The 19,693-nt window shown below is 32.9% G+C and overlaps 3 protein-coding genes across 4 annotated transcripts; all 3 read left to right on the plus strand.

Annotated features, from left to right (window-relative positions):
* Positions 1-463: 463 nt before the first annotated feature.
* On the plus strand, positions 464-5,128 carry LOC123883361 (ATP-dependent zinc metalloprotease FTSH 2, chloroplastic-like). Its single transcript, XM_045932136.1, has 5 exons — positions 464-673; positions 2,333-3,514; positions 3,591-3,904; positions 4,220-4,460; positions 4,553-5,128. The coding sequence occupies exons 2-5, from the start codon at positions 2,333-2,335 to the stop codon at positions 4,892-4,894; spliced, it is 2,079 nt and encodes a 692-aa protein (XP_045788092.1). The 5' UTR covers positions 464-673; the 3' UTR covers positions 4,895-5,128.
* Positions 5,129-6,834: 1,706 nt separating this feature from the next.
* LOC123885044 (potassium transporter 10-like) lies at positions 6,835-12,916 on the plus strand. 2 transcript variants are annotated; one of them, XM_045934264.1, is made up of 9 exons: positions 6,835-7,125; positions 7,918-8,085; positions 8,176-8,401; positions 8,900-9,145; positions 9,780-9,830; positions 9,918-10,178; positions 10,287-10,454; positions 11,086-11,340; positions 11,628-12,916. In XM_045934264.1, exons 2-9 carry the CDS (start codon positions 7,960-7,962, stop codon positions 12,662-12,664), a joined length of 2,370 nt encoding a protein of 789 aa, XP_045790220.1. In that variant the 5' UTR covers positions 6,835-7,125; positions 7,918-7,959; the 3' UTR covers positions 12,665-12,916. The 2 variants fall into 2 exon arrangements, with proteins under 2 accessions (XP_045790220.1, XP_045790221.1); XM_045934265.1 differs by having other exon boundaries at positions 6,872-7,125; positions 7,804-8,085.
* Positions 12,917-17,025: 4,109 nt separating this feature from the next.
* On the plus strand, positions 17,026-19,124 carry LOC123885045 (ethylene-responsive transcription factor ERF098-like). Its single transcript, XM_045934266.1, has one exon. It carries the CDS (start codon positions 18,024-18,026, stop codon positions 18,417-18,419), a length of 396 nt encoding a protein of 131 aa, XP_045790222.1. The 5' UTR covers positions 17,026-18,023; the 3' UTR covers positions 18,420-19,124.
* The last annotated feature ends 569 nt before the right edge of the window (positions 19,125-19,693 follow it).

Below are 19,693 nucleotides of genomic sequence, written 5' to 3' on the forward strand. Positions count from 1 at the left end.
CCAATCCGGTCATGACGTTCGACTTAAAAATTTTGACATTTTATAAATCAATTTTAAAAACTCTTTTTGAGAAAAGAATAAAAACGAAATTTGTTTGGGGATCTAAATTTCAAAAATTGTTTTAGAGATGAGGAAATGAAAAAATATGTTTGGTCATTGAGTTTTTGAAAACGAATAAAAGCACAATTTTACCCAATTTTGAAATATGGTTTGTTATATTAAATAATAAAAAGTAAAAATAAAAATCTTTGAGATTTTTTAATTTATCCATTTATTAAAAAAATTAAACTTTTGCAAGAGATACTCTCCGTTGTAATTATTCGAGCATATTCATATCCCAAAACAAGATCACTAAAAAAATTTACTGTAAAAAAACTATTTTACTTTTCGTTAAGCAAGATCACTAAAAAAATTTACTGTAAAAAACAATTCTCTAAAAAATTAAATTTATGAAAAACTTTTCGAAAAGTGATGCAAATAATGAATTGATCTCGAAAAAATCCCAAAAATCCCAACTCCAATAATCTTGCTTATTGCTTACACGTTTTCGCCAGTCACATTCATTTCTCTCCATCCTCAACACGTCTCTCTTGCATTGTATACATTGCGATCTCTTTGCATCTCTCTCTCTCTCTCTCTCTCTCTCTCTCTCTCTCATCGTCTTCTTCTTAAGGTATTTGACTAACTATGGTTCTGTTAATTTATTTAATTTGTTGATAATTTGATTATTGGAGTTGTTAATTGTGGACCCTTTGAGCTAAATTGTTTATTAAATTTGAAAAAATCATATCTTTTCATCAGTTTAACTGAGACTTGCTTAGAATTTTAGTGACTGGAACTTGTTTGAAGAAAAGCTTGTATGAAATTATGAATTGTTTAATTGTTTGTTTCTTCTTATACTTATGTTTGTGTATTAAAGCAACTTATAGCACAAGAGCTTATCATGATAAATTGTTTCTTCTTAAATAAGCTATTTTTATAGCAAAGGACGAAGTAAAGATAAATTGTTTTTATATATGCTATGAGCTATTTTCATAAGCTATATTGTAGAACTTATGGAATTAAGTAAAAAAAAACTGATGAAAATTGTCATAAGTTGTTCTCATAAGTTCTTCCAAATAGTCTCACAAAACTTATGCCAGTAGACAAGCTCAAATAAGACAATCCAAACAGACCCTTACTATGATGTAAGTGCTTAGTTATAAGCTATTTCTATAACAGGAAGTCAAATTGTTTCCATATAAGTTATAAACTCTTTTCATGAGCTATCTTGTTGTGGAGCTTATGGAAATAAGCTGAAAATAGCTTATGGACATGTTATAAAAAAGCTGTTTCCGTTAGTTTCTTAAACAGTCTTAGAAGTGCTTATGCTTGTAGATAAACTCAAATAAGCCAATCCAAACAGATCCAACTGTTAATATTGTATTAGGTTATGCTGTCACTTGGTTCTTGTAGATTTATTTATCTTGTAAAGTTGTTATGGCTTTTTCCTGTTGAATGGTTTGATAGCGAATAATTGATACAATCTAATGTCATTATATACAATTAGACTAAGTTTATTATGTTATCATGTTTTGATTCTGTCAAATAACGGATTATCCCAAAAGCTTAAGCTATTAGGATAGAGCCACATCAATGGTTTTATATTATTTCTAACACGCCCCCTCACGCATGAGCCCACTTGGGCTGGAAGTGTGGATAATGCATAGGCCCACCTACCATATGCTTAAATTCCACTTTTTAATTAGAAAGTGAGGGGAGCGGGGATCGAACTCTAGACCACCTAGTCATAGAGGCTCTGATACCATGTCAAATAACCGATTATCCCAAAAGCTTAAGCTATTAGGATAGAGCCACATCAATGGATTTATATTATTTCTAACAGATTCACAAAGATAGGAGAAAAACAAAGAAGTGGTAGTTTACAGAAGATTACTTTATTGTGATCCACATTTTAGTCTTGTGATTACATTCTTGTCAAAATTTGCATCTAAGTTCTGAGTTTGGCTTCTAGAATGATCCGTCCTTCTGATCATTCTGCTGAGTTTTTGTTGTTCTTATGTATGTTACTTTTCATCTCTAGAATTTTTTCAAGGGCAACATTTGTGGCACATACGCTTGTGTATAGAGTATAATATTGATTGAATTTGCTGTGTTGGTTTGTGTGAGAAGAAATTAACTGACAGTGTTAAACAGAATTTACTATGTTGGTTTTTGTAATAAGAAATTAGGTTTCGATCACATATTGTATTTATAAAAATTTCTTTTCCTGCTAATCACATAATTAACAGATGTTTACTCATTAATATTTTGAATACCCTTCTTGATACAGATGGCAGCATCATTGGCATGCCTTTTTGGGAGTGGTTTATCTACACAGACTAATAAAATAATTCTTGGCAAGGACGTAAATGGAAGACATCCCGTATTTTCTCGTAGACATTCATCATTGAGGAGGGAATTGAAAACAATATTAGTAAAAGCATCGTTAGATCAAAGGGAACATGAAGGGAGAAGAGGATTTCTGAAATTGTTAAATGTGACAGTTGGCTTACCGGCATTATTAGGAAGCGCCAAAGCTTATGCTGATGAACAAGGGGTTTCCTCCTCCAAAATGTCTTATTCTAGGTTTCTTGAGTTTTTGGAGAAGGACCGGGTTAAAAAAGTTGATCTGTTTGACAATGGAACTATAGCTATTGTAGAGGCTGTTTCTCCCGAGTTAGGTAATAGGGTGCAGCGAGTGCGAGTTCAACTTCCTGGACTTAGCCAAGAACTCCTTAAAAAATTCAGGGAAAAGAACATCGACTTTGCAGCTCATAATGCACAAGAAGAGTCAGATTCCTTCTTTGCAAACCTGATTGGAAATCTGGCTTTCCCTCTAATTGTGATCGGAGGATTGTTCCTTCTCTCACGACGGTCATCTGGAGGGTCGGGGGGTCCCGGCGGGTCTGGCTTTCCTTTTTCTGTTGGTCAATCAAAAGCCAAATTTCAAATGGAACCAAATACTGGAGTGACATTTGATGATGTTGCTGGGGTAGATGAAGCCAAACAGGATTTTATGGAGGTAGTCGAGTTTCTGAAAAAGCCTGAGAGGTTCACTACTATCGGGGCTCGCATACCAAAAGGAGTTCTTCTTGTTGGTCCCCCAGGGACTGGTAAGACGCTATTAGCCAAGGCTATTGCGGGTGAAGCAGGTGTCCCGTTTTTCTCAATCTCAGGTTCTGAGTTTGTTGAGATGTTTGTCGGTGTTGGTGCTTCTCGAGTTCGTGATTTATTCAAGAAGGCCAAAGAGAATGCTCCTTGTATTGTTTTTGTTGATGAAATTGATGCTGTGGGAAGGCAACGAGGCACTGGAATTGGTGGAGGGAACGATGAAAGGGAACAGACCCTTAACCAACTTTTGACAGAAATGGATGGATTTGAGGGTAATTCCGGGGTCATTGTCATTGCAGCAACCAACAGGGCCGACATTCTTGACTCTGCTTTATTGAGACCGGGGCGGTTTGATAGACAGGTAATTAAAGATTGTATTATGAAATATACTTGCGTTTCTTAATGAGTAAAAGTTATTGAACATAATGCTGTTGCAGGTATCAGTCGACGTTCCGGACATTCGGGGAAGGACTGAAATACTTAAGGTTCATGGTAGTAATAAAAAATTTGATGCTGATGTTTCTCTTGAGGTAGTTGCAATGAGAACACCTGGCTTTAGTGGAGCTGATCTTGCAAACCTCTTGAATGAAGCTGCTATATTAGCTGGTCGGCGTGGAAAGGTTGAAATTTCATCAAAAGAGATTGATGATTCTATTGATAGGATTGTAGCTGGAATGGAAGGAACAGTGATGACAGATGGAAAGAGCAAAAATTTAGTGGCATATCATGAAGTTGGGCATGCCATTTGTGGGTAAGCCTTAAATTAAGCTGTAGTTGTTTTTCATGTAAAAATCATGTACGATTGCTACGTTAGCAAGATATTGCTGCCTTCATGAATTCATGTTACAACCCTCTTCCGGTCCAGTATGGAATGATCTTATAATCATGGAATCAATTTGATCATCAGATTATAAATTATAACACAAATGATCTTATAATCATGGAATCAATTTGATCATCAGATTATAAATTATAACACAACCGATGCGAGTATCATTGCATTTAGGAGCTGTTTTAGCTAATAATTCATAGAAAGTTATTCTGAAATATTAAACTGTACATGCAGAACTTTGACTCCTGGCCACGATCCTGTACAAAAGGTAACTCTAGTTCCACGTGGGCAAGCTCGGGGTCTTACTTGGTTCATTCCTTCTGAAGACCCAACTCTAATCTCCAAACAACAGCTCTTTGCAAGAATTGTTGGGGGACTCGGCGGCAGAGCAGCTGAGGAAATTATTTTTGGTGAGCCTGAGGTTACAACTGGAGCAGCTGGTGATTTGCAGCAAATAACCAGTTTGGCTAAACAGGTCCTTTTCATCGACATAATGATATTATCTTAGCTTATCCTTTTGATTACAACTTTGTCATACTAATAAATAAAACGATACTCTTGCTGCAGATGGTAGTGACATTCGGTATGTCAGATATTGGTCCTTGGTCACTTATGGACGGGTCAGCTCAAAATGGAGATGTCATAATGAGAATGATGGCAAGAAATTCAATGTCCGAAAAACTTGCTGAAGACATTGATTCTGCTATCAAGAGGATCTCAGATGAAGCATATGAAATTGCATTGAAGCATATTAGAAACAACCGTGAGGCCATCGATAAGATCGTGGAAGTCCTACTGGAGAAGGAGACAATCACCGGAGACGAATTCAGAGTTCTCCTTTCAGAGTTTGTTGAAATTCCACCCGAAAATGTGGTCTCTCCTTCAACTCCCTCACCGGTTGCTGTTTGAGTTGCTATATATCATTTCAATCTAATGTATACCTCTAGGTATTCAATTTTTCTGAAATTGTAAAATATTTGTAATATACCCTTTAGTCCAAGTTATTTTGTGTTGACAAAAGAAAAAATGTTCCTTCAAATTGTTAGTTAGGACATGATGTAACTTACATGAACAGTAGCAATAAAAGTATTCATACCTATTTGTATCATTTGTAAAAATGAGATGTGATAGTTTTATTTAGAAGCTTTTGGTGTGGCTGCTTGCATGTGTTTTGTTTAATTAAAAATTAGGCAAAATTACTATCTTAGTTTTTTTTACACTTTGGTCCTTTATTTTTTTTGTAACAATTTGGTCCTTTATCTTTTTTTTTGTAACACTTTGGTCCTTTATAAAAATGCGATCGGTATTTTGAGGTACTATGATGAGACAGTAGATGTCAAATTAGCTGTTTGTATGACAATATATTTATGGCAAAGGAGATCCAGTAGAATAGAATAGATCCTCTGAGTGGAAAAATAACTTGAGGATGTAACGTGATAGATCTAGATCTTTATAAAAATATAAAAGGAGAGAATTTTGTAATTTCTAAAAAAAATGGAAAAATGTTGCTTAAAGGTTTGAGATTAAAGAATTGAGAAGAAAAATATTGAGAGAATCTTTCTGAAATCGAGAGATATGAATTTTATGGTATCTCATATTTAGATGAAGTTAACGATAAATACTATAAACTTTTTTTTCTTACTAAAGATAAATACTATAAACTTGATGACTAAATATATGTGAAATAGAAATTAATCATTTTAAAATATATTGTTGCGTTACTGATATTAAAATATCTACAATAATTTAGAAAACGTTTTTATTTTATATTCTAAATAAAATTGTCTTATTTCCACTACAAAACAAAGTCTTACGTAATTTTTTTGAAGGGATAAAAAACTTACGTAAGTTTTTATTTATCTATGACGCTGACGCACATAAAAGTCCAAAATTATCATTAAAATCATTATCATTATTCTATATACACACAAAATCGTGATAGCTAATCTTTACCAAAAAAACAAAATCGTGAGTACTGTTCTGCATTATTGCTTTATTCTTTTCTTTTCTAATCCTCAAAATTATTAATAATTATTACTACTAATTTTATTATTTGACCAATATAGTTTTATTTTATAATTTTGATCAACCTAGTATAGTTTTCTAAATTAATTGTCAACTAACTCCACCTTGAAAATCTATAATATTCCATTATACTAATCTTATGATTCTTATCATGTATCATTGACATTTGACAATGGCATCAAACTGCACTAACTAATGCACTTAACACAGTCACCACAAATAAAAAAATAAAAATAATGAAGATAAATTATTAAATAAATATATCTTTTCCAATGTGAACTTATACCATTATTGTCCTTTTCAATCCAAGGAATATATAAAATAAAACATGTCTACCACCAAATAATTGTATAATTTTTTCTGTAACAATCCTTTGGTTTCCAGAAAAATGAGATTAAGAGAGTTCAGCTGCAAAATAAGTAAAGTCTTGATAAAAATTGTTTTACTAAAAAAATTATTGTTGCTCATTTGGGTCTCACAAGGCTGAGGAGATTAGTCTCTGCAATTGCAAGGAAACCCGACCAACAAAAAAAGTGTATAATTTTTTTTGTTTTGTTTTCACTACTAGTATCTGACCCACTGGATCGCATAATCTAATTCAATAATCAATTCTGATATCAAGTGGTTCTAGCATCCTCCCAATCGCAGTTACACGTGATCAAACCGTGATATCCTTATTAAGTCCAGCGTCAATTACAATAAGACCAATAAACGATTAGTAAAAAATGGTATAATTTTTTTTTGTTTGATAAAAATGTGTATAATTTAATAAGACAAAATGGTAAGGAAATAAAAACAAAAAAAAATCAATAAAAAAGCATTTATTCTAATAAATAATACAAGAACAAGTTGTAGTGTGGGTCCAATTTGTCTGAAAATTTCATTTTCTTGTCAGATATCATATTGTCACCAATGTTCAGTATTTTCGTTACCTACTTGATTTTCTCTTCCTCAAGACAATTACCGAACTATAAACAGGGTTGTTTTCAATTTTCATCATTGAATTCTTCATAAATTCCAATCATATATGGAATTTTGGTTCGTTAAATAACACCAAATTTCATCAAATTGTTCTTCTATTGAACACACTTCTATGTCATCAGACCAAGTACCAGGTATGGCCATGTTTGAATTTGAGCAATTTATTTTTTTTTGAATTTTAATTTCTGGGTTTATATTTTGAATTTGATTATTATATGTGTACTTGTTGTATGTTGAACTAGTTGTAATATTATTAGTTCATGTTGTTATTGATTGGAAAAAAATGATTTCAACTAAATATTGTATTGGCCATTTTTAATGAAATTTTTTTGTTCTTACTATTGTAAAGATTTGTTGATGGATGGAACCACTTAGTGAAGTCTTTTACTTTGTTTTTCAATTGGTTTGATTGTGAGTGAGGTGTTAGCAGTCAGGTTAATTACTGGTAAGAGTTTGACTTTGTAAGCTCAAGGGACGAAATTCAAATTCTGTTACCAATCGTTAGTTGGTGTGGTGATTGGTGCTTAACTTGGTTGGGAGGATCACGATTCGATCCTCCGCAACTGCGATCGGGAGGGGTTGAAACCACTTGATGCCAGAACGGACCCCCCCAACCAGATTAAACTGGTGGTGAAAGCCAAAGAAAAAAAAATTCAAATTCCTAGGAAAATTCTTTAAATTCATTAATCAGTATCGACTAATATCTATACATCAATGATTTGCTTAAAATAGATTAGAAAAAGATACATAACATATTTTGAAAAAATGAAATGGATTCGATTGTTAAATAAGTTTTGCCTTAATTGTTTCAGCTTATTTTGAAATGGAATTAAGGGGAGGGTTGGTTTTGCAAACTCAGTCTGAAAAATGAAGTTATCCAACTCTTTAGCATATTCATGTGTTGATTTTGTGTGTTTCGGTAACAGCATAAGTTCTCAGAAGTTGGAAGGTATTGAATCAAATTTGAAATGGCTTCACCATTGGAGATTGATGAAGTGAATGAAAACAAAGGTAGTATGTGGGATTTGGAACAAAAAATTGACCAACCAATGGATGAAGAAGCAGGAAGACTCAGAAATATGTACAGAGAAAAAGTATGATGCAACAACTTCTTTTAACGTTCTTGCTTTTTTTTCCGAATTCCATTTTGTATGTTTTCTCAATCCTCATTGATGTTTTTTCAGAAATTTTCTGCGCTTTTGCTTTTAAGGCTCGCATATCAGAGTCTTGGTGTAGTATATGGAGATTTGGGAACTTCACCTTTATACGTTTTCTATAACACATTTCCTCATGGAATTGAACATCGGGAGGATGTGGTCGGAGCTCTTTCTTTGATCATATACTCTCTTACTCTTGTGCCACTGCTCAAATATGTTTTTATTGTATTAAGAGCGAATGATAATGGCCAAGGTATATATTCTTTTCCTTCTTTTTGGTTCATTTGGATATTAATCATTTGAATAAGATAATTAGCTAATTCCTTTGAATGATATTTTTGGTGAATTTTGTGTAATTAAAGATTTTCATGTTATATGATAATGCATATGATTTTCATGTTCTGATGGAAGTGTTTATATCAGAACTTTTTCATTCACAATCACAACATCTCATTGCCAAACACTCTAAGTGAATTTGTTAAATGTGTGTTTAGCTAGGTAAACAACTTAATTAAGAATTTATTAAATAAGTACTTATTATATAAGCACTGTGGCTAATTTTTTTTTCATATAAGTTGTAAATGTTTTCATAAGAGATTATCGAAATAAGCTAAAAATAGCTTATGGTGATATCATAAGCTTCTTTTATATATCGTGTTAAACATTTACACAAGTGCTTAAGTCATTGTAAAAATAAGTTATTTCATATGTTGTGTAACTAAGTTTTACCAAGTTTACATCTATGGAACAGGTGGAACATTCGCTCTTTATTCCTTGCTCTGCCGACATGCGAATATAAAAATCATACCAAACCAGCACCGTACGGATGAAGAGTTGACGACGTACAGCCGGACTGCATTCCATGAGAAGTCATTTGCAGCAAAAACTAAAAGATGGTTAGAGGAACAAGCATTTATTAAAAGTACTATTCTTATTCTTGTCCTTGTTGGTACCTGCATGGTGATTGGAGATGGTATTCTTACCCCAGCTATATCTGGTATGTTTTATGTCTGAAATCTGAATCATCTTCTTGTTCCTAATTATTTCTCGTGTTTCTTTCAATGCAAGCTTTCTTTTTATTTACACATATAGGTTATTTATCAAATAATTTGTGTGAACTTATCAATTAATTTGTGTGAACTTATCAAACTATGAAGAAAAACCATAACATCAACTCATGAGACGAAAACAAAAGAACAGTGGTGGCAGTATACCTTGAAATTTGTAGGGATTATAGTGTTCTTATAAATTACACGGGGCATGTTTATATTGACTTACTTGAGCTTATCTACTGACATAAATATTTGCGCAAATGTTTGAGAGAGATTATAGAAGCAACTTATCACATGTCCATAACTTGTTTTCAAATTAGTTCGATAAGCTCTCCGATATAGCTGATGAAAACAAATTATATATGAAAACAAGAATCAAGGTGTAAATAGCGGATACCTTTATGGATGAATAAAGAATAGTTTATTGTAGTTCTTTTATTTCATTTATCTATTATGTATATTGTATTATTTATGGCTCCAGACAAAATGATTTTTGCAACTTTTGACTCTTCACATATCTATATACTAGATACTTCTCCATTTAATTCAATATCTTCATTATGAAATTTTCTGATGTAGTTTTATCTGCTGCTGGTGGCATCAAGGTAAATCGCCCTGAAATGGATAGTGGTATGGTCCTACAACTGTAACGTTGCATTTTTCTTCTATGTCTACATAGTTTAAATCACCCTTTTTTCTTTCTCTCTGGTGTTACAGGCGTGGTTGTGCTTGTTGCCGTTGTAATATTAGTTGGACTATTCAGCATGCAACATTATGGTACAGATAGAGTTGGTTGGCTCTTTGCTCCAATTGTTTTGCTTTGGCTTCTCTTAATTGGAGGTATAGGTATGTACAATCTCTCGAGATTTGGTGGCAATGTCCTAAAAGCCTTTTCACCTCTCTATGTGTATCGATATCTAAGAAACGGACGCAAAAAAAGTTGGCTTTCACTTGGTGGAATCTTGCTCAGTATAACAGGTATGTTTAATTTTCATAACTTTTGATTTGCTTCGTGTGTTTTAGAATTTTTAATTATGGTGAACGGTAAATTTAAACTCAAAAACTTATTGTGATGATTGCTTTCAGGGACAGAAGCTCTCTTTGCCGACTTAGCTAATTTTCCAGTCTCATCCGTACAAATTGCATTTACTCTTATTGTGTTTCCTTGCCTTCTTTTGGCATATTCTGGACAGGCTGCTTATCTGGTGGATAACTTGGATCATTATCAAGATGCTTTTTATCGTAGTATTCCAGGTTGGTTTGTTTGTTTTTTTTTTCTCTTTTTTCTTTATACTCTACATTGAAATTTCTGTTTGTGAATGATTGCACATGTGGTGTTGGGAATATCATAGTCTTTGATAGTCAAATTGGACCTCAAAATTGCGGCGTCAGTCAAAGTGGTCTTAGACTTTTGCAAATCGGTAAATTCAACCCTAAAATTGTAAAGTTTCAGTCAAAATAGTCCCTATGTTAACTTTAGTCCTTAGGGACTATGATGTGACACATAATAACTAAATATGCGATCACTCCACGTTGATCTCACATCAATTCTACCAATAATTAGTCCCCGCACAATTGCAATTACTAACAACATACTATGTGAAATGATATTGACGTGAGATCAACGTGCAATGTGACATGTCAAGTTAACACGTCATTTCATAGTCTCTAGCGACAGAGGTTAAATGAGAGACTATTTTGAGTGACGTTATACAATTTTGGAGAGTATTTGCCAATTCGAAAGCATGAGGGTCTATTTGGATCTATGCTTACAATTTTGAGGGCCAATTTTTCCGTTCACTTTGTTTAAGAATGTTGCACTTATGTTTCTTCGTGCAATGATTTTTATCTGTTAGATGTTATTTATTCTATTTTTTTTTTGCAGATAGAATATACTGGCCAGTATTTGTTATTGCAACACTAGCAGCAATAGTTGCAAGCCAAGCCACAATAACTGCAACCTTTTCAATCATTAAGCAAGCTCTTGCTCATGGATGTTTCCCTAGAGTCAAAGTCGTACATACATCGAAAAAGTACCTTGGCCAGGTATATATTCCGGATATCAATTGGATCCTTATGGTTCTTTGCATTGCCGTCACTGCCGGCTTTAAAAATCAAAGTCAGATTGGAAATGCTTATGGTAAGTATATTCCTCACTAAATGTTGTGAGCCTTTTTTTTTTCATACTCTTTTTTATTAGAGGAAAGAAAATTAATAGAAGAGAGAGAATATGAAACTTGCAAGAGGATATGAATTTGAAATCATTTAAAAGAGATATTTAAAAATACATTAAGTGAAAAATGATGAAAATTTGCAAAATAGGAACAAATTGTTACTACATGAATTAGAAGGGTGTTTCCTAATTTCTTTACATTAAAGTGAACCGAGAAGATATACTAACAAGTGAATTTGTTGTTGTAACGACAGGCACTGCAGTTGTGTTAGTCATGCTGGTTACAACACTGTTGATGATTTTGGTCATGATATTAGTTTGGCACTGTCATTGGATTCTTGTCGTTGTATTCACCGGCTTATCATTGATTGTTGAATGCACATACTTCTCTGCTGTACTCTTCAAAGTCGATCAAGGTGGATGGGCACCCCTTGCAATTGCCGGAGTATTTCTGATTGTAATGTATGTTTGGCATTACGGTACGGTGAAGCGCTACGAGTTTGAATTGCATAGCAAAGTCTCAATGGCATGGATTCTCGGTCTCGGTCCCAGTTTAGGACTAGTTCGTGTCCCTGGAATCGGCCTAGTCTATACAGAGCTTGCAAGTGGAGTTCCCCACATATTTTCTCATTTCATTACAAACCTACCAGCACTCCATTCCGTTGTGGTTTTCGTGTGTGTGAAATATCTTCCTGTCTACACTGTCCCGGAAGAAGAACGGTTTCTTGTCAAGCGTATCGGACCAAAGAATTACCACATTTTTCGGTGCGTGGCACGATATGGATATAAAGACCTACATAAAAAAGACGATGATTTCGAAAAGAAACTCTTCGATAACCTTTTCATGTTTGTTCGACTTGAGTCAATGATGGAAGGTTGCTCAGATTCAGAATACAGCTTATGTGAACCGCAAAATGAACAATCAAGAGAATTCATGTTAAATAACAATGGAAACACAACTTCAATGAGTAATGTGGATTTTTCAGTTTCATCGGTAGATTCAATAGTTCCTGCAAGATCACCATCACATGTGAATGTTGTTACTTTTCAATCTTCTAGTCACTGTACCGACATTGATGAACTTGAATTTTTAAACAGTTGTAGAGAAGCCGGTGTTGTTCACATACTTGGAAACACAGTTGTGAGGGCTAGTAGGGATTCAAGATTCTACAAGAAAATAGCTGTTGATTATATATATGCATTTCTTAGGAAAATATGCAGAGAAAATAGTGTGATCTTCAATATTCCTCACGAGAGTCTCTTAAATGTTGGTCAAGTTTTCTATGTATAGTCATTTTTTGTTTTTCCTTTGGATAAAGAACAATAAGATTATTCATCATTTTGTGACTGCAATTTTTGTGCAGAGTTAAAGTTTCTTGTTTAGAATTCATATGTACAGGATTTGTTAAGATATGACATTTGTGAATGCCAAATATAGCATAAGAACAAATACTTTTTGGTAAACTAGTGTAAAGATTTTATGTGTATAGGATCTATATCAGAGAATGGCTTAAACATTTAATTATATATTTTTCTTTTCAAATCACTTTGTGTATCTGCTTATTTTAGAAGCAATTTTTGCAAACACAAAACACTTTGTAATTCAACCTTGTTGAAATCCTTGAAGGACTGGGTTTAGTCGGGCTGCCTCAAGAAGTCATTGACGGTAGCTCATTGAGTTTGTAATCTGTTTGATTAGTGAATTAAGTCCTTGTGATAAGGAAAACCCACTCTAGCGAGTGGACTGAAGTAGTAGCCTAGTTAACGGTGAACCATTATAAAAATTCCTTATCTTGTTGTCATGGCAAATCAGTTTTACTAAACTACCCTTGGCATGAAACTATATTAAAATAGTAAAAAATAGTGTTTTTGTCTAAAGTGAAAATGTGCACCTTGCTAACTTAGACCTTCATGTTTTTAGGTAGGTGTAAGTTAGCAAACCCCTATATATATATATTACTATTCAATCTTCTATTCACTGTAATGAGGTTGATGATCTTATTCCTTAAATGTTGTTCAGATTTCATGTTTACATGATTTTTCAACTTAAAAGCACTATAATACCTAAATTATAATGAATGGATATTTTTCAACTTAAAAACATCTATTTTTGACATGATTGTATCCATCTTGACCAGCTTTGTATGACCCATAATTATAAACATGAACATGAACATGTATTTTGTTATTGGTGGAACAAGGTGACTCAAAAAGAGACGCTAGTAGCATCTGCGTCGTGCCCGGCGCTAATACTACAAAGCAATTTTGTTGTAGTGCATGCGTCGACTTACCACAATTTACATGGATTGACATCAAAGCAAGGCGGGACGGGACTAGTTGGCCGGCTGTGTAACTACTCTCATATCATATTCTTCATCCGTCCCAAAACTTTAGTCTTTTTAGAGTCTTGCACGTGGATTAAGAAATAACAAAGATTCTTAAGTTAAGTTCATTTAATGGATGTATATTACTTTTTGTAAGAGTATAAATGGTAAAAAATCATTAATTGTGTCTTGATTTCTTAAAAAGACCAAAGTTTTGGGACAAAACTAAAAATGTAAAAGAACCCAAAATTTGGGACGAAGTGAGTACAACTAAACTAATAAAACTATTAGGAGGAAATCAAAGTATCATGCCATATGATTTCTTTTTGTTTTGGGTATGTTTTTATTTCATTCCTTTCAACGCTATTACTTGATTTTAGTTCAATCATAAATTTTACAATTGATTAAAATTAAAATTAAATATTACATACAATAAAGGACCGTGTAGACACACTATAGCAAACCCATAGATTCTTTCATTGCCGCATGATCATGATCACACTGTGATTTGAAGATCACACTGGATTTGACTCGATTGAATCAATGGTTTTCACCCGTATCAATTAAATTTGATTAGATAAGATAACTTATTTGATTAAACTCGATCCAATCTACACTGGCAGAACTGATTGCATACCTCAGGGTTTAGAGATATCTGTGTATTTATAAATCAAACCTTGTATGAATATGCACGCAGAATGACAATTCCACTACATGAATGAGACATGGAATATAGTACAATTTTATTACTATGCTGAATTCTTATAGAGAACGTGATTGTCATTTCCTTGGATAATCATCTCATGCTTGATAACATGTATTGAAATTTTATTTACGCCTTTAAATCTTAAGTGTATTGACCTCTAATAGGATTGCTATAATTCGAAGGCAAGATGACAACATAATGATGTACTGCAATACATAACATGTGTATTAATTCAAGTTCTGATTCAATATCCCGTTGACCGAATTCAAACCGAACCACTTATTTGTAAATTGAGTTGATTTAAATTTTACATAAAAAATAGAAATTATTTTCTCAATACATATCAATTGAATTTGGTTGCATCATATAACATATTTAATTATGGAAAATGCTAACTAGTGCCCTGGGGCACTGGTTAAGGAGCTAAATAAGGTATGAATGTATTGGAAATTGTGTAATCTACTTTTTATAAGTATAAAAAATGCTCTTTTCAATGCAAAAGTTACTTCTTTTAGTAACCTTAACTAGTGCCCCAGGGGCACTGGTTAGCATGACCCTTTAATTATTTATCTAAAATCAATTCAACCCAATATGTAAAAAACCCTTAGTGAGATGGCGACAATTCAATAACAAGATGACAAATATAATATAATGATGTCATTGTATACAATATTTTGCATGTGCATTAATTATCACATTGTTCTCTTTTCGTATTGTTCTGAATCTGAACAGACGCCGCAATTGAAATTTCTGGAAATAAATCACATTATTATTTTGGTTCATCATTGATACTTTATTAAAAGGACTTGGGTCAGTGTTATTAAATTTAGTCTTGTTGTGAGTTCGACTATTGAATTTAGGCTAAATTGCAGTTTTGGTTCCCATATTTTTTAATTGTGTAATTTTAGTTCCACTAATTTCAAACGAGCGATTTTAGTCCCCTACGTTTGCCCCATTTTGCATTTCTTGGTCCCTTTGACTATTTTGACAAAAAAATTGATGACATGAAATTTTGGTGACACGTGTCTTAATTTTATTGGGCAACCTACAAAAAATATTTTTTTAAAAAAAAAAAATAAAAAATCCAAGGAAGGTCACATGATATTTTTTTTGTTAAAATATTAATCTAAATCTAAAATTAAAAAACAATAATATTTTTTTTGCTAAAAATATTTTTTTGTAGGTTGTCTAATAAAATTAAGACATGTGTCACCAAATTTCCATGTCATCAATTTTTTTGGTCAAAATAGTCAAAGGAACCAAGAAATGCAAAATGGGGCAAAAGTAGGGGACTAAAATCGCTCGTTTGAAACTAGGGGGATTAAAATCGCACAATTAGGAAACGTGGGGACCAAAACTGCAATTTAGCCTTGAATTTATAAACAAAAGTGCAGTTGATTTGTACTCCCTCCGGTACTTAATATAAGAGAAAATTTATTTTTTAGATTCATCGAGTTTATAATGTATCTAGTCTATAATATAGACCAAATACATTATAAACTTAATGAATCTAAAAAGCAAAATTTCTCTTGTATTAAGAACTAGAGGGAGTATTAAGCAACGCACTAAAATTTGAGCAGGTCTCAAAACTCAAAGAATGTAGATTTGGTTTTTGTTACTCTACATTTTTTTGTCTTTATTTTCATGTTACTTTACTAATAATTTTAACAAGAAATTATAAATCATGACCGCTCAAATTATTCTTAAGTAAATTTTACTTATCTCATAGTCAAATTTAGATTACCACCGTCCTTTTTCATAGAGATCAAAAGGTTAAGAGAAAAAAAAATTATCGCTGAAATTACATAATCACTAATTAGTTGTTAAGATCCTAATTTGATGTAATAAGGTGTGATAATGAGTTTATAAACTCAAGATATCACCCGCTCTACAAGCCAATTTTGTAAGGTTTCATTTTTATTTTTTTATTTACAATGAGTTGTGGATCGAACCCAGGACCTATAACGTATTATCTAAACCCCTCACCACTAGACCAATCCTAGTGGCTTGAATGATTTTATTTCATTCGACCTAAATTGTAGAATGACTTTAAAGTCTATCAAAGATTAATTGATCAAGCCACCATTATCAAGCCACTTAGATCACACTTTTCGATGTTCAATTTTAGACATGAGGATGAGGGGTGTGTTCAATGTTTTTACTATATGTAATAACAATTAATCCCCGTTGAGAAATTTATGGGATACAAAAAATGAGTTTTCTCCTCTCAATTGAATGTTGTTCATACACAAGAGTGAGATATAACTCCAAATCATTTACCTAAATGACTCAAATTTCTTTCCACTTGTACAATATATATCTTTTTTTTTTTGGCTAAGGAGCCTTATCTAGTCATGACAGGAAAACTCAATCCCGATAGACCCACCCGAACCCAAACCCAAACCAACGGACGAAACCCGTGTTGACTGGGTTTGGGTTCGGGTGACACCCGAATATATGGGTGTGGGTTTGGGTAGTATCAAAGTCACACCCGAAACTCATTCACCCACCCGAATATATACTAAATTACCTAATTACCGTTATGTATATATAAGTGTAAGATGGAATAACACATATAAGATGCTTGATATTGCCATACAGTACAAGAATGTATTTATTTGGTTGAGTTTGAAGCGATGTGACTCTTTATATGCTACATTTTGCATTTTATCAAATATAATTCGGGTCGGGTTTAAGCTGGTAATTAATTATGCGTGCTCTTGTTGCGGATTTCGGGTTTGGGTGGAAAAATCCGAACCCAACGGGTGTGAGTTTTATTTTCTCATCCGAACAACCTTTGAGTTTGGGTTTGAGTTCGGGTGGTGATTTCGGGTGTGAGTTTGAGTAGTATCAAACCCGCACCCATGGACATCATTGCCATCCCTATGACAAGAATTTCACTTTGAATAAGTGGGTGTAACATTCAAATTCTAATCGCTACATATTATATGCAATGTCCTTATGAGTTATCCTCGCGAGATCTATTTACACAATTTTTTTATTTTTTTGGTAAAGGACCCACTTATACTATTCCACGGTTCATATTTTTGTTAAACGTAGTTTCACGTTAGTTGCGAGATGACACGTATATATATAAATAAACTATATATAATCTTGACTGCCAATTTCATAAGGATGAATTAGACCCGCTCTCAATTCTAAATTTTTTGAATCAATATCTTAATTAGATAATACCAATAATCCGCAGCAAATTGGAATTTGGTTATGGAATTCCAACTTTAGCAAAAATATTAATCTAATCATTGATACGCGCATTGAAGTTTGATCACCTCATACGCACCTAAGCGGAAAAAGACTAGAAAAGCACTTAATGTTGAATTAGTTCCAAATATCTAGTGAATTTTTCCTGTCCACATATTTCATTCTAGTTCATTCAAAATCATATAAGCCTAAACACAAATCGAAGAATCAAATTTATACACATCAATGAATCAAGTCAATATATGCATCCATCTATTGAAAACAAAAAGACATGACACATAATTTCAAGACATGAGCTACCTATATATATAAATAATACATGTCATTCATAATCATTTCAAATGTTACCAAAATAAGTGCAAATTAAGAAATTAACCAAATCTTTGTAATTAAGGAAAATGGAAGATGCAAATAAGAAGGGAGATGAAGAAGTTAAGTACCGTGGTGTTAGAAGAAGGCCATGGGGAAAATTTGGGGCAGAGATTAGGGATCCAACAAAACCTACCGGAAGACAATGGTTAGGAACATATGACACAGCCGAGGAAGCTGCGAGAGCTTATGATTGTGCTGCCATTCGTTTGCGGGGTGCTCTTGCCATTCTTAATTTTCCTGATGAATATTATTTTCATCTTTCTTCTTTATCATCGTCGTCGATATCATCATCTACTTGTGGCATTGCAAGCAGTTCTTCTACACAACATAAGGAAGTTATTGAGTTTGAGTATTTGGATAATAAGGTGTTGGAAGATCTTCTTGCTCCGTCGAAAGAAGAGAATGAAAATAAAAATCATTAACATTAATCTACAATCTTCTACTAATGACACGTAACAAAATTTAAAGCATTTGTTTCATGTCATTTTTCCCTCAACATTTGTGCAATCTTGCACGACATATTTACTACCAATACTTCAAACTTTTTCTTAATAAAAGGTAAATGTTAAAGAATGAGAATTTGTTAGCATCAACGTTTCAACTCATAGCACTGGACTATAACTCTGGGAACAATACTCTAAACTTGTATCTTACATTGTTTTCAAAGTTTAGATTAATCTCCTAAAAAATCTTAGTTCGACTTTCCCTCATCGGGACTTTAGGAGTTTTTCAAATTTTTAATCATCGTCGAAGGGATAAGGATAATAAGGATGTAAGCATCACGTAGAAAATAAAGTTTAAAAATACAATTAATTGCAGCTTAAAATTTACATCTAATTCTTTTTCTACTTCATTGTTCCAAATTCTCAATGGAAGATCCCATAACCAAAGAGAAAGATGCATGAACCTTTTCCATGTTCTTGAAAGACCTCTATGAAAGGGAATATATTTGAAGGGTATATTTTGGATTCCATAACCAACGAGGCCGATGTTAATTCAAGTCCAATTAGTGATTTAGGTATATTTTCAACACATGTTCAATGCATGCTTTATCAATGTATATTTGAAGAGGATTCTAGATCTTTCTAGAAGATGTCCCTTTCATAGAGGTCTTTCAAGAACATGGAAAAGGTTCATGCATCTTTCTTTTTGGTTATGGGATCTTCCTTTAAGAATTTGGAACAATGAACTAGAAAAAGAATTAGATGTAAATCTTAAGTTGCAATTAATTGTATTTTTAAACTTAATTGCATTTTTAAACTTTATTTTCTATGCAATGCTTACATCCTTTCGATGATGATGATAAAAAATTTGAAAAGGTCTGAAATTAACTAGTAAGTTCTAGAATCCAAAATAGAATGCTCAAGTTCTAGAACTTCAACAAACAGTTCAAGTTCTAGAACTTAAACGTGTAAAATACAATTTTAAATCTAAAACTCAAACATAGTATTTTTAAAAATCCAGTGGCATACAAGAAGCTTAGTGGGGGACAAAAAAATTTACAACATAGTAATTCTCCAAGTCCATGTTAATTCAAGTCCAATTGGGTATATTTTCTGCCCATGTTCAATGTATGCTTTGCCAAAGTATACTCTCTATTTTCGTTGTTTCACTTCACTTCATGAATATTTAAAATATACTCTCTAAACTTCACTAAAAATGCACAAAATTAAGTTTGTAACAAGGTGTATGTTGT

Source organism: Trifolium pratense, linkage group LG5 (genome assembly GCF_020283565.1).
Source record: "Trifolium pratense cultivar HEN17-A07 linkage group LG5, ARS_RC_1.1, whole genome shotgun sequence".
Classification (NCBI taxonomy): domain Eukaryota; kingdom Viridiplantae; phylum Streptophyta; class Magnoliopsida; order Fabales; family Fabaceae; genus Trifolium; species Trifolium pratense.